We start from the raw sequence: 14,131 nt of genomic DNA on the forward strand, positions 1-14,131 counted from the left end.
CCCTCTCAGTAACCAATAAAAAAAAATAGTAGACAAAAATCAGTAAACCCATAATCTAAACAACATTATCAAACTCAATGAATTAATTGATATCTATAGAAAACTAAACACAAAATTCTTTTCACATGCACATGATACATTCAGAAAGATGTACTATATAGTTGCGTCAATAAAAATGTCTCAATACATTTACAAGGATTAAAGTCAAAGACAGTATATTCTCTAAGTTAAAACTCAGTAATGTTAAAATATTTAGGAAAACCCAAAATATATGGAAAATTTCCAGTACACTTTCTAAAGCATCCATGGGTCGAAGAAGAAATCACAAGGAAAATTAGAAAATCTTTCTAACTGAATGATAGTATAAACACAACATACCCAAATCTGTGAGATGTAGGGAAAGCAGTGTGTAGAAGGAAATTTATAGATTTAAATGCTCACGTTAGAAACAAAGAAAGGCCTAAAATCAATGCCCTCAGGTTCCACATTAAGAAGTTAAAAAAAGAAAAAGAGAAGTAAACCAAAAAGTAAGTAGAAGAAAGAAAAAAATAGAATAGTAGAAATCAACTACATAGAATCAATCGTGAAAATTGGCAAAGTGAAAAGCATGTTCTTGTTAAAACCAAAAAAAAAAATCAATAGGTTCATCAATAGAAAAAATAAAGAGAGAGAATGCAGATCACGAAAATTAAGAAAGAAGACATTAAATGGATAACAATGGAATATTAACAACTATATGCTTTCAAATAAAACAACTTAAACAACAAATTCCTTGAAAAATATAATTTACCAAAACTAACACAGAAGAAAAAAATACGAGTAACTCAATATTTATAAAACAAATTAACTTTATTATCTAAAACTATCCCACAAAGAAATCTCAGGCCCAGAAAATTTCCTTTGTAAGTTCTATCAAACATTCAAGGAAGAGAGAACACCAGCTATACACAAAATCTCTTAGAAAATAAAAGAGAAGGGAACACTATCCAGCTTGTTTTCTGAGGCCAGCATAACACAAATACCTGGCAAAGACATTACAAAAGAATGAAAATAAAACACTAATATCCTCATGAACATAGACACAAAACTCTCTAATAAAACATTAGCAAGCTGAATTCAACAATGTATAGAAAAGATAATACACCATGACTAAGTGTGTTTATTTTAAGACTGAAAGGTTGATTTAACATTCGAAAATCCTATTAACAATAGGATTTTTTTAAATTAGGCAAGCTGATGGAAAACTAAATATGCATAAATAAATAAATTCTTGTAAAAAATTAATAAGAGGGGAGTAACTCTACCAGATATTAAAATGTAATAAAATGTTATAATAATTAAAATCATTTTGTACTCTAGTAAACAGATGAATGGATAATCCAGAAATAAACACAAATACACATGGTAAAATATATATTGATGAAGGAGAGCATTGAATAAATGATGTTGAGAAATCTAGCCTGCCATCTGGTTAAAAAAATAAAGTTGATTGCTTATCTTTTTTCTTACTTAAGGTAAATTCCAGATGAAACATAAATTTAACTATTTTTTAAAATAAATTGTAAAAACTTTAGAAGAAAAGGTGGAAATATATTTTATAATTTCAGTGTGGAGAAAACCTTTCTCAAAAAGAAATAAACTCAGAAGTCTTGAAAGATTGATACATTTGACAACCTAAAACTCAAAGACAGTAAAACATAGCATTATAAAGTTAAAAGAGATATGACAAACGGGAAAAAAAATTTGCAATATATATGGCAGAAACAGGACCAAGTTCTTTGATATATAAGGAGCTCTTACAAATCAGTAAGAGAAAAATCAATATCTCAATAGAAAACATATGGGCTCTGATGAAAAATAGGCAGTTCACAGAAAAAGAAATAAAATTACTTTCTAACCTAAGATAAACACTCTCAACTTCCTTCAAATTCTAGTGATGGAAATTAGAACAACAGTAAGACATTTTTCTTTATTTCCCGGGCAAAGAAAAAGAGTTTCATAATACAGGATATTGGTGAGAGTGTGTGAAAAAGGATGCTCACACACTGAGGGAGCATGAACTGGCATCACCTGTTTAGAAGGCAATTTGACAGTAGCTGTCAGTTGAAATTCACATGACTTTTGACCTAATAATTCCGCCTGCAGAAATTTACATTACAGATACATTTGCACATATGCGCAAAGTCCTGTAGACAAGGATATTTATAGCAGCTTTGTTTGTAGTAGAGAAGATAAAAATAAATATCCATGAATAAGGGGCTGGATAGATAGATTAGACTTGAAATGGAATATTCTGCACTATTAAAAGGACTGAAGTTAATCTTTCCATGATTACATAATAAAGTCTCCAGGCAGGACATTTTATGGTATGTGTACCCGCTGGGTAAAATAATTTGTGATAAATGTATGTGTATATCAATATTACAAATATGTGTAAACCCACATATATACATACAAAGACATTTTTATCCTTATATATTTGCAGATTATTTCTCAAAAAAAAAAAAGCATAAAACACACGAAACTGCTAACTATCACCTTTGAAAATAATTCTGGAAAACTGAAAGTCTGGGTTAGGAGAGATATCCTGACAATAAATAATTTTTTGCGATATTTAAATAGATGTTTACCACGTGCCTATATTATTGAAAAATCCACCAGTTCAAAAAAGTCAGTGAACTAAATCAATCATTTCTAGCGTCCATGAAAAGAGCAAATAAGAAATAGGTTTCTGATATGATATGCTTTATGTAAGGAAACCCAATCACTTGATCGGCCTATACTTTTTTCAGTATTTTAGAAAGATTTTTCAGCCAGGTGCTTAAAGAAGGACAACCACAAAAGGTACCTGCCCTAAAAGAGCTCACAGTTCCATGGGAAGAGTTCACATTCAGAGGTTCAGAGGAAGACAGCTGTCCTCCGGCTTAGATTTAAAATGTTGAAGAAAGTCAGTTCTTCCTGAGACCATAACAAGAATTTGCTCAGTTCAGCAACCCTCCTCTATAGACCTCACCAGGTCTCTTGGTAACTGTCAACCTCTCCGAGAGAGGTGATGTCCCCTCCTCCACTAAGCTTCCAGGAAAGATCCCAAAGAGACTTCTTTCAAGAAGTCTTATTAGCCATCTTGGGTTCTGTTCATTAAGCTTTGTAGAATAATTTCAATGCCCCAAGGCAAGTGACAGCTGCTGGGGGTGAGGATGGCAGCAGGACCCCAAGAACAAGGCCCTCCAGTGGTTGCTGTTATAAAGTCACACTGGTGCATTTGGCCGCACCTCTCCCTGGAATGTTTCAGACCTGGTTGACCCTGTGTGGTAGGCATTACCTTTGTAGAAAAAGTTGCAGGAACATTGTACAGCAAGGAAGGGTAGAAATGGTCAATTGCTTGGGGCTAGAAGCCACGGGTTAAAATGTCACGAATAAAGGCACCAAGGTGTCTAGAACCAGACTGCCTTAATTAAAAGCGCTGGGTATTTTGCAGGTGACAGCACTCTTAGGAGACAGGGGGGTAGTCAGGCTTACCTCACAGGTGGGAGTGGTACTGTATGGTGTTTACTCTACAGAACTTTTTCCTACCTTCATTCCTTTGGTTGCTCTCTCTTCCTTCTGCTTGGAATATTCTTAAGCTTTTGTTCTTCGGCTGACTCCTACCCCATGTCAAATATTGGCTCAAGCTCTTCTCCAGGAAAGCTTCTCTAATCTCTGCCACAGGGATTAGGTGAAAACCGCTTCCTCCATGTCCCCACAGCTCTTTCCACTTTACATTCAACCACTGACTTGTCAGGTACTCATATTAAAGTACAAATGCACTTAAAATTGTATCCCTGGTGTCTGACGTAGAGTGGAAACTCAAGGATTGTTTGATGAATTCGGCGACAGCGTCACTGTTCTCCCCTGGATTTTCCCAGCTTACAGCACTGAACTGAACGTGGTGATTGTTTCCCCTGCCTGCCCCACACCCACTGCACCACTTTCCTGAGTCTAAGACATCATACTCACTTGTCCAGTGACACTGTAGGGAAGGAAAACTTGCCCAGGCAGATGCCATAGACAGCACTCAGGGGAATCCATTGCAACCGCACACAGCTGAGCATGATGAAGTCCTATTTGCAGATCAAGAGAATCCTGTCTGTGACCAGCAAAATCCTCTCCTCATTGTTCCAGTGGTCTGTCCTGTAAAAAATCACCACAGAGAACAAAAGTTACTTGCATAATCTTTCCAAGTTGAAAATAATGGAATTGTCTGAAACATATCTACTGACACAGAAAATAATGAGGTTTGATCACCTCGGAAGAAAGAGAAGCTGAAGAATGCCATCCCTTCTCTCTCATTCCAGCCCCATGACCAAGGGAGGAGGGAAGTGGAGGATCACAGGGAAAGGATTTGTTTTGTTTTGTTCATTTTATTTTTTGGTTTTTTTGGCTGTGTTTGGTCTAGGTTGCTGCGCGCGGGCTTTCTCTAGTTGCGGTGAGCGGGGCTGCTCTTTGTTGCGGTGCACGGGCTTCTCATTGTGGTGGCTTCCCTTGTTGCGGAGCACGGGCTCTAGACACGCGGGCTTCAGTAGTTGCGGCATGCGGGCTCAGTAGTTGTGTCTCACGGGCTCTAGAGCGCAGGCTCAGTAGTTGTGGCGCACGGGCTTAGTTGCTCCGTGGCATGTGGGATCTTCCCGGACCAGGGCTCGAACCTGTGTCCCCTGCATTGGCAGGTGGATTCTTAACCACTGTGCCACCAGGGGAGTCCACAGGGAGAGGTTTTACGGCCACAGAGCTCAGAGATGATTAGCCTTGACAGGATCCATTAGGGGAATAGCAAGATTGTATCATGTTGGCAGTCAACTGATTCATGCTCCTCCGTGTCTTCCCAGTTCTCTAGAAAGCCTTCATGGAGCACATCTTCCTCAAAGCACACCAAAAATAATCTTTGTTCTAACTCAATCTGGATGACTCACTAGGCATTAGTTTATGCTAATCTCCAAAGGTCGCATTGCTGACTGAAGATAAAATGGAGACTTGGGGCTTCCCTGGTGGCGCAGTGGTTGAGAGTCTGCCTGCCGATGCAGAGGACACGGGTTCGTGCCCCGGTCTGGGAGGATCCCACATGCCACGGAGCAGCTGGGCCCGTGAGCCATGGCCGCTGAGGCTGCGCATCCGGAGCCTGTGCTCCGCAACGGGAGAGGCCACAACGGTGACAGGCCCACGTACCACAAAATAGAAAAAAAAGAAAAGGAGACTTGAATATAGGTCCAGTGACCTCCACCCAAGCCATCACTATTTCAAGCTCATTCTGTCATTTTCTTATGGTATAAACATAGTGAAACAAGTGAACTGAGATTCTTACAAGCCAAAGACAAAGCAGACACTGGGTAAGTGTTTACTGAATTGATTTGCTTCAGATTTGAGAGCCTTTCAGGATATGCATGGAAAATTCTGAGTTAAGAATCTCTCCAACAGAGAGAACAGAGAGAACCAGAAGCAATGCTTCTGGTTAAAAGAAAGGGAGCATGGTCTGAAATTCTCCTCACTCTCAACGCTTTTGCTGTCTGTCTGCTACAGCCTTTGTATATAGCACTGCATGACTTATATGATAACCGTTTCAGTGCATGTTTTGTCTTCCCTAAGAGACAGAAAAGGATGATTTGTGACTGATTCATATCTGAACCCCCACTACACAGAGTCAATCTAATGTAAAAATTAGGACTGGGCACCCTGCTCCCATCCATTCTCACATAGTAACCAGAGTGCTATTCTTCAAATACAAAAGGAATGATGTTACTCCCCTGTTCACTCTATTAAATGACATCTTTTTGATTTCAGAATCAAATCCAAGTTACATAATATGGACTACAGGTCCCTGTATGGTCTGGCCTCTGCCCAGCACCATCTCATAGCAGGCTGAGAAACTCATTGTTCAAGTCATGGTTCAAATGCCTCACTCAAAGGAGATTTCTTAAACTCCGATATAAACTTGTCCCCCTATTACATTTTTTTAAGCTTTCTGATCCTTTTCCATTTTCAGCACTTCTCATAGTTTGTAAGAAGGAACGATATGTTAAAAGTTTAGTAACTGGTACCACATGAACACTGACAAATCAGAATGGACACCAAAGTACAGAGGGTAGGGCAATGCCAGTGAGTGTCATCTGAGGATCATCCCTATGTGTGTGTGTGTCGTGTGTGTGTGTGTGTGTGTGTGTGTGTGTGTGTTCCATGAGGGCTGTGACTGTGCCTGCGGGGCTATTTACTCTGTTCCTGTCAAACAGCCTGCTCTAAATAAATAGCTGTTGAGTGGTAAAGGAGTGCCAATCATAATCATTTTGGAGGCCTTTGGGCTGGGTGAGTAACTGGGGATGAAAACTTCCAGCTAACTAACTCTGTAAGATTGGCTGTTGAGCCTGTCTGTAGCTTACGTTCCTTATCTGTGAAATGGAGACAGTACTCATCGCCTAAGTTTGGGGAGAGGATTAAGGGACATGATTCTCAATCGGTGGTTTGTAAATGAGCTGTTATTATCATTGTCAGGGACCTAAGTGTCCTTGGGTAACCCCAATATGTGCCATTCCTCAATGCAGTCTAAAGACAGGCGAGACAAAATTAAAAGTTTAATCAACAGGAAGAGGAACAGGAAGAGACATGAAGGAGAGAAAAAGGGAGATGAAGGAGGAAGAAATAGGGAGAAACAGAAGGAAAGAAAGAAAGATGAGATCATGCCTTATTATATGCCGGCCCTTATGCTTGTACAAGTATTAGCTCTACATCTCCCCACCACCCTTTGAAGAAAGTCACACTGAAAGCCACTGAACTAGAATACGGTAGTAGTGTTAGTGATGGAGGGTCAAGAGATCTGGTTTAAATCTTGGTCCTATGGTTTCCATCCGCTCTAACAATGCTGCAATATTCAACTTCTACTCCACCAAGAGAAGGAAAGAATTCTTGATAATCTGTTTAACATTCTCCGTCTTAGAGAAAGAGACGAGGATTCTGAAATGTTGTATCAGATATCTACATAAATTTCTCTAAATAGATTGTATCTACTTAGCAGCAAGTTATAAGCTGCTGCCTAATAAACCAGACTTGTTTTTAGTCTCAAAAATCCTCAGATTTTAGTTTAATGGTTTTACTGAAAATGTCAGCACTCCATAATGAGATTTATTTTAAAAGGTAGAGGATGGATTCAGGAAAAAAAAAAAAAAGAGAGAGAATTCTTTTTAGGAACAGAGTGCTCTGCTGTGACACAGACTGCATAATTTACATGTCGGAAAAGTCTGAATCCAAGTAAACACACAGGCTTATACATAGTTTGGGGCCACCATCTCTAGCTTCTGGGTGGTAGATTTATTTATTTAGACTTCAATCACACCTTTTTTCCCAGAGAACTCTTGGAGAAAGCATTGAATTTTATATTCCTAATATTAATATAAGTTTGGCGGTAATATTCAGAACAAATATAGGAGTAGAAATAACAATAACATATTGTGTTTGTGTAGCCCACGGACATTCACAAAGCTCTTGAATATCAATGCTTTTGTTTAATCCTCCCAACGATCTTTTGGACTAAAAGCTATTACCCTCATTTTAAGGATAAGAAACTAAGGTCCAGAGACCCTTAAAATGACTTGCCCAATGCTTGACACCTAGCAAGTAGTAGTTCAAGGCCCTGAAATAAGTATGGAGACAGCAAATCCAGGCATAGTGTTTGCTTTCTCCATGGGACCACTCACCCCCAAATAGAGGACCCTTCAGTGTGGTGTGCAAGTGTGGTAAGAGCTATCTCTGGAAGGAGCTGATGTGATGATCTATACCACTCCTGAAAATGTTATCTCTGGGAAACAAAGCAAACATCTATGACTGTCCCCTCCAAACTTTGACCTCTTCCAGTGTTCCTATCTTGGGGGAAAACCCTTCTTCCATCCGGTTATGTATGCTAGAGACTTAGGAGTCTTTCGGGACACATCCTATTTCTTCACCTCACATGCCAAGTCCTAAACATTCTACTACCCAGACATCTCTCAAAACCATCCACTTCTCTCCAACTAGACTTTCACTATCTTAATCCAGTCTTCCCACATCTCCTGCCTGGACTCGTGCAGTCCCCTTCTCACTGGGCTTGGGCAACTAGCCATCTGGACCTGGTTTATCTACATATACTTTATTTCCCTCCCAGCCTCATCCCATACTGCAATGAGGTAGACCTTTTTAAAAACAAACCTGGGGCTTCCCTGGTGGCACACTGGTTAGGAATCCACCTGCCAATGCGGGGCACACGGGTTTGAGCCCTGGTCCTGGAAGATCCCACATGCCGCAGAGCAACTAAGCCCGTGTGCCACAACTACTGAGCCTGCGTTCTAGAGCCCACGAGCCACAACTACTGAGCCCACATGCCGCAACTACTGGAGCCCGCACACCTAGAGCCCGTGCTCCACAACAAGAGAAGCCACCGCAATGAGAAGCCCGCACACCGCAACGAAGGGTAGCCCCTGCTCGCCACAACTAGAGAAAGCCCTCCCGCAGCAACCAAGACCCAATGCAGCCAAAAGTAAATAAATAAAAAAATAAATAAAAACAAATCTGTCTGTCCTTTACCTCCCAACCCTGGCTTCAAACACTTCAACAGTTCCCCATAGCTCTTACAAGAAATGACAATTTTCACCTGGTCTAAGAGGCTCTGTAGGGTCAGGTCTTACCTATTTCTTCAATGATATTTCAGACCTCTGCACTCCCTTCTCCTTGATCTACTTTCAGTTTCTTGGACTCAACGACGCCCACTCCTGCTGAAGGGACTTTGCACGTGCTGTTCCCTCTGCCGGTCACGTTCTTCTTGATCTTCTTTACTTAATTAACTCCTATAGTGCTGAGCTCAATTACTCCTTACTCTGGAAAGCTTTCCCAGACCTCCAGGGCTACCTCTCTTCTTTCTAATATATACTTTCATAGAACTTCACACCTCTCCTTCATAGCACTTCTCCCAGATGCAATTTTATAGTTATTTCTGTGATTACCTAATTCATGTCAGTCTTCTCTCCTATACTGTAAACATCACAAAGAGAGAGTCAGTTCTTAGCATGGTGCCACCACTGTAGTAGGTGTCCAAAAACTATTTCTGAAATGAATTGGTGAAGAACTAACAATTCTTGTGCAGTGCAACCTATATGCTTTGCCTCATGCTGCTTGAAGAATTCTATCCACAGTTGTACAAATTGAAATACTCCCTCATAAAACAGCACATTTTCAAAAAAAAAAAAAGTAACATTGGGAAAATGTTCATACCAAAAGAGTGAGAAAGAGGAGGATACAAAATGGTACCTTCAGTGTACTTCCAATTTTGTAACAACAGCAAAATATGTAGATCAAAATGTTAACACTGATTATATCTGAGTGCTGGGATTTCAAGAGACTTTCATTTGTTCTCATGCTTTTATTAGCCACAGTTTAATTTTTTATGATAAACTTTCTACTTTTATGATAAAAGAGATATATCTTTTAAAATTTTTATTGAAATACAGTTGATTTACAATGTTGTGCTAGTTTCAGGTATACAGCAAAGTGATTCAGCCATACACGCATATATAAATATATATATTCTTTTTTTACATTCTCCTCCTTCATAGGTTACCACAAGATATTGAGTATAGTTCCCTGTGCTGTACAGCAGGTCCCTGTGGGCTATTCATTTTATATATGGTAGTGTGTGTATTTTAACCCCAAACTCCTAATTTATCCCCTTCCCACTATCCCCTTTGGTAACCATAAGTTTGTTTTCTATGTCTGCGAGTCTATTTCTGTTTTGTAAACAAGTTCATTTGTATCTTTTATTTTTTTTAGATTCCACACATAAGTTATATCATGTGATATTTGTCTTTGCTTGCTTAGTATGATAATCTCTAGGTCCACCCATGTTGCTGCAAATGTTGTGAATTCATTCATTTTTATGGCTGAGTAATATTAAAAGAGATATTTTTTAAGTAAAAAAATCACCTATCCTTCAGGTTCCCAGCTTAAATGCTATCTGTTTAATGGCACCTTCCCCTCACCTCCCTCGCCCCCAAGTAGATACCATCTCTCTTTCCGTTAAATACACACAACCTTTATCAAGGTTTCAATTGTGGCCTTAGTCACAATTTTCTGTACTTCTCCTTCCGTTCCCCACACACATGATGGAAGACCCTATGGTGTAGAGTCAGTGACTGAGCCCTATCTGGGTCTCCTCACTGTGCCCAGCATAGAGCCAAAGAGAGAGCAAGGTCTTAGTAAATGAACAGAGCATGGAATAAAAAATTAGAATCATAAGATTCATCCCCACAGTGATGAGAGCCTGTCTCTCCTGGCAGAGAATTTGCTACATTCTCCTACCACTGCTGTTCCTCAGCACTAGCTGCATTTCCCGTCTTTGATGGGAAAGGGGCCTAGACCTCCTGGTGGAAACAGGGAACCTAGTTGCTCCCGGAGATTTGCAGTTTCCTGGTACTACAACAGTTCGGCCAGCAGAGGGCAACAGCGAACCACCAATGACAGGTGGGACCCATCCGAGCAAGTTTCCAGGACCCCCACCCCATTACTCAAACCATCCCAGATGCTTTACCAGTCGCCCCAGCCCTACTCCTAACAATACTCTCAGTTGCTCTTTTAAGTCTGTGTCAAATCAGTTTATGGTTTGGAAATGATTTTTCTCCCCCAAATATATTCTTCTAATATTATTCCCCCAAATATACACACACATGCATGCACACGCACACACACACACACACACACACACACCACTAAGACATCGTCTCTGATATTGAATAGAATGATTATACCTGATTTACAAATCAATCTTCTTTCCTGTGCCCCCTAGCCTCTTAGAAAAACCAGCCCTTGAAAGAGGAAGACAGCTCCTTGGCTAGCCAAGAATCAGCAACTCAGGAGGAAAACACTGAATCATTCATTCCACACATATTCCCTGAGCACCCACTGGGTTCCAGGCCCTGAAGAGAATCCAGTTTGGGTTTACAATTCAAACACAAACAGATGAAAAATGCATGGCATTGAAGCAGAGCAATTTGCCTCCCCCTGAGTTAAGTGAAGTCTTATAAAACATTTAGCTAAATAACCCACATGCAGTTCTTTCAATCACTTGGTTAATCTCTCCCTGGGCCTCTCCAATGTGTTTAAAATAGGGGACCCTCCAAGTAAACACAGCATTCTAATAAAAACCCGATGTCCACAAACCTTCCCTGTTCCCGTCCCCTGACTTGACTTCCTGTGGTTCATTTTTTTCCCACTACCCCATGCAGCCGGCCATGTACCTGGCCCTGCACTTAGCTACTGGGAATACTGAGAAAAACATTCAACTCTTAAGGAATACACAGTTTTCTAAGATGTGAGGTGAAATCACCTAAGGAAGAGTTAATGGGTATGATGAGACTGGATAATGAGAACACAAGTCCACAGACTCAGGTGTCTGGATTCCCAGCCCATTGTCCACAGGGCTGAGGAAAAGGAACCCTAGGTATCTATTTGATGTCCTTAAAGAAGACTCTCTTCTCAGCTTTTCATTTCCTGCTGTTTGGTGAAGATCTCAGTGTTGGAAAAGCACGAGTTGCAAAGTACGGATGATTCTCTGGAGGTACACTAAAAAGGCCTCAGGAATATTTATTCATTTCTCCAACACATCTTTAACACGTACCACTCAGTATAGGACAAAGTGTCCCCGTAAAGTATGGACAAGGATGAACCTGGAAACATCCACTTTTGTATCCACAGAACCACTTTTTGCCTGAGTAAGAGAAGTCCTACCATGAAATTTCATATTGCTCCAACTGAGTGCAGAAAAAACAATGGTCACTTTTCCCCCTGGAAAACAAAGTCCGCAAGATGGGAGCCATCACGTTTTATGAAACAGCAAGGAAGCCAGTGTGACCAAAGCAAAAGGAACAAGGAGGACAGTGGAAGGAGATTTAAGCAGAAGCCACATCTCGTGCTGAAATCACCACAATTTCTTTGCAATTTGAGAATGTTTTCACGTTAAATGTTTATTATCCCCACTTCACAGGTGGAGGAACCAAGTCTTAATAAAGTGACATGCATCTAGTACCAATGACAGAGCCATGGTGAGAATCCAGCACTTCTGACCCCCCAAGCCCAGGCCATATACATTCCATCTAGCGGCTTCTCCCACGTGTCTTCCCCGTGCAGCAGGCATTTGTGCTCTCCCCCACCACAGTACCATCAGTAAGAGGATATTTTAAAAGCTACACAAAAGTGAAGACTCTGGGCACACCCCATCCTTCTCTCTTTCCCACAAAACAACTAAATAGCTGTTGCATAGCTACTGGGCACACCAGGTTCTAATAAGAGGCCCACCCCCGAGGGGCTCTCTCCTCCCCGCCTCCCCCAAATTCACTTTAGGGGATTCACTTGATCAGAAGCCAAAGAAGCAGCAGGAGAACAAGGACTAATTTTGAGGAGGCAACAGAGAGGGAAGAACAGAGGGATGGGATACAACAAATGCTCACATCTTGCCACCTCCCTTGTTTTATTCTTTTAAATGGGAGAGATATTTGCTTACTGTACTGTGTTAGTTACACCTCCTTGGGTACAGGAGACACATCCCACATCAGGCAAGTCCAGGAAGAGGAGATGTGTTACAAAAATACTCTGAGGAATCCCACAGAAATCTACGAACAGGAACCATAACACAGTTGGGATTTAGGAAACCTAGAAAGTCACAAGGAATGAAATGCACTCTCGAGGGGCTGTCTCTCTCATGATGTCTGTGTATCGCTCCATGCATCTCATCTGTTTCCTCCTGACCGATGTGGCCTTCTGCTTACTGCCAGTGTTTGCTCCTCTTTAATTCCACCTTGCCTATGACCCTATTGTTTCCTTAGTCCTGACTATACATGAACTTGCAGAATCTGCTTTCGTAGCTAACTGGCCTCTGTTGTCCTAAATCTCCCAGTTCAGACTCTCAAGATAAGGGATTCTGTTAGCCCAAATCATTCCTCTCAGTTGTCTTTTTGAGTCTCACATCAGCTAACCAATTAGCCCCCATTTGTCCAATCAGCTCTGGCCAGGGGCTGAAGTTATATAGTAGAAAATAGGATTTGCCAGTGAGAAACACTTTATTCTTCTTTTTTAGAATTGTTTTAACTATTCTAATTCCTTTGTCTTTCCCTAAAAATTTTAGAATAGTGACTTCCCTGGTGGCACAGTGGTTAAGAGTCCGCCTGCCAATGCAGGGAACACAGGTTCGAGCCCTGGTCCGGGAAGACTCCACATGCCACGGAGCAACTAAGCCCTTGTGCCACAACTACTGAGCCGGCACGCTAGAGCTCGCGAACCACAACTACTGAGACTGCATGCCACAACTACTGAAGCCCGTGCACCTAGAGCCCATGCTCCACAACAAGAGAAGCCACTGCAATGAGAAGCCTGTGAACTGCAACTAGAGAAAGCCCGCGTGCAGCAACGAAGACCCAATGCAACCATAAATAAATAAATATTTTAAAAATAAAATAAAAAAATAAAACAGGCAAACTGAAAAAAAAAATTAGAATAGTTTTGTCCATACCTACAAAAATCCTGCTGAGATTGAAAGGAATTATGTTGAACCTGTATGTCAAATTTGACATCTTTACTATATTGATTCTTCCAATCTATGAACATGCGATTTAGATCTTTGTTTCTTTCATCAGCAGTTTGTAGCTTTCAGTGTGTAAGTCCTATACATATTTTGTTAGATTTACACTTAAATATTTTTCTTTTTTTGAGTGATTATAAACGTTATTATATTTTTGTTTGTACCTCCTCAATGCTAGTGTATAGAAATATAATTGATTTTTTATTTTTAAAAAATTATTACTAAAATATTTTTTGTATGTTTATCGTGTACCCTGCAAACTTGCTAAACTCATCTAATAGTTCTGGAAACTTTTTGGTAGATTCCTTGGAATTTTCAACATAGACTATCATGCCATCTACAATTAGGAACAGTTTTTATTCCTTGCTGTTTGACCTGTATGCATTTTATTTACTTTTCTTGCCTTGTTACACTGACTAGAACTTCCAGGACTGTGTTGAATATTGGTAGTGAGAGTGGACGCCTGCCTTGTTCCCAATTTTACGGGGAAAACATTGTCTTTTCCCAATAGCATGA

The 14,131-nt window shown here is 40.4% G+C and overlaps 1 protein-coding gene across 1 annotated transcript in view; it reads right to left on the reverse strand.

Moving 5' to 3' along the window:
* TPRG1 (tumor protein p63 regulated 1) overlaps positions 1–14,131 on the reverse strand; it is a 110,823-nt gene that overhangs the window by 68,900 nt on the left and 27,792 nt on the right. Inside the window, 1 exon segment of the mRNA XM_060009962.1 lies at positions 3,997–4,170. Coding sequence (XP_059865945.1) covers positions 3,997–4,170 — 174 coding nt within the window.

This window comes from Delphinus delphis, chromosome 4, assembly GCF_949987515.2.
Source record: "Delphinus delphis chromosome 4, mDelDel1.2, whole genome shotgun sequence".
Taxonomy (NCBI): domain Eukaryota; kingdom Metazoa; phylum Chordata; class Mammalia; order Artiodactyla; family Delphinidae; genus Delphinus; species Delphinus delphis.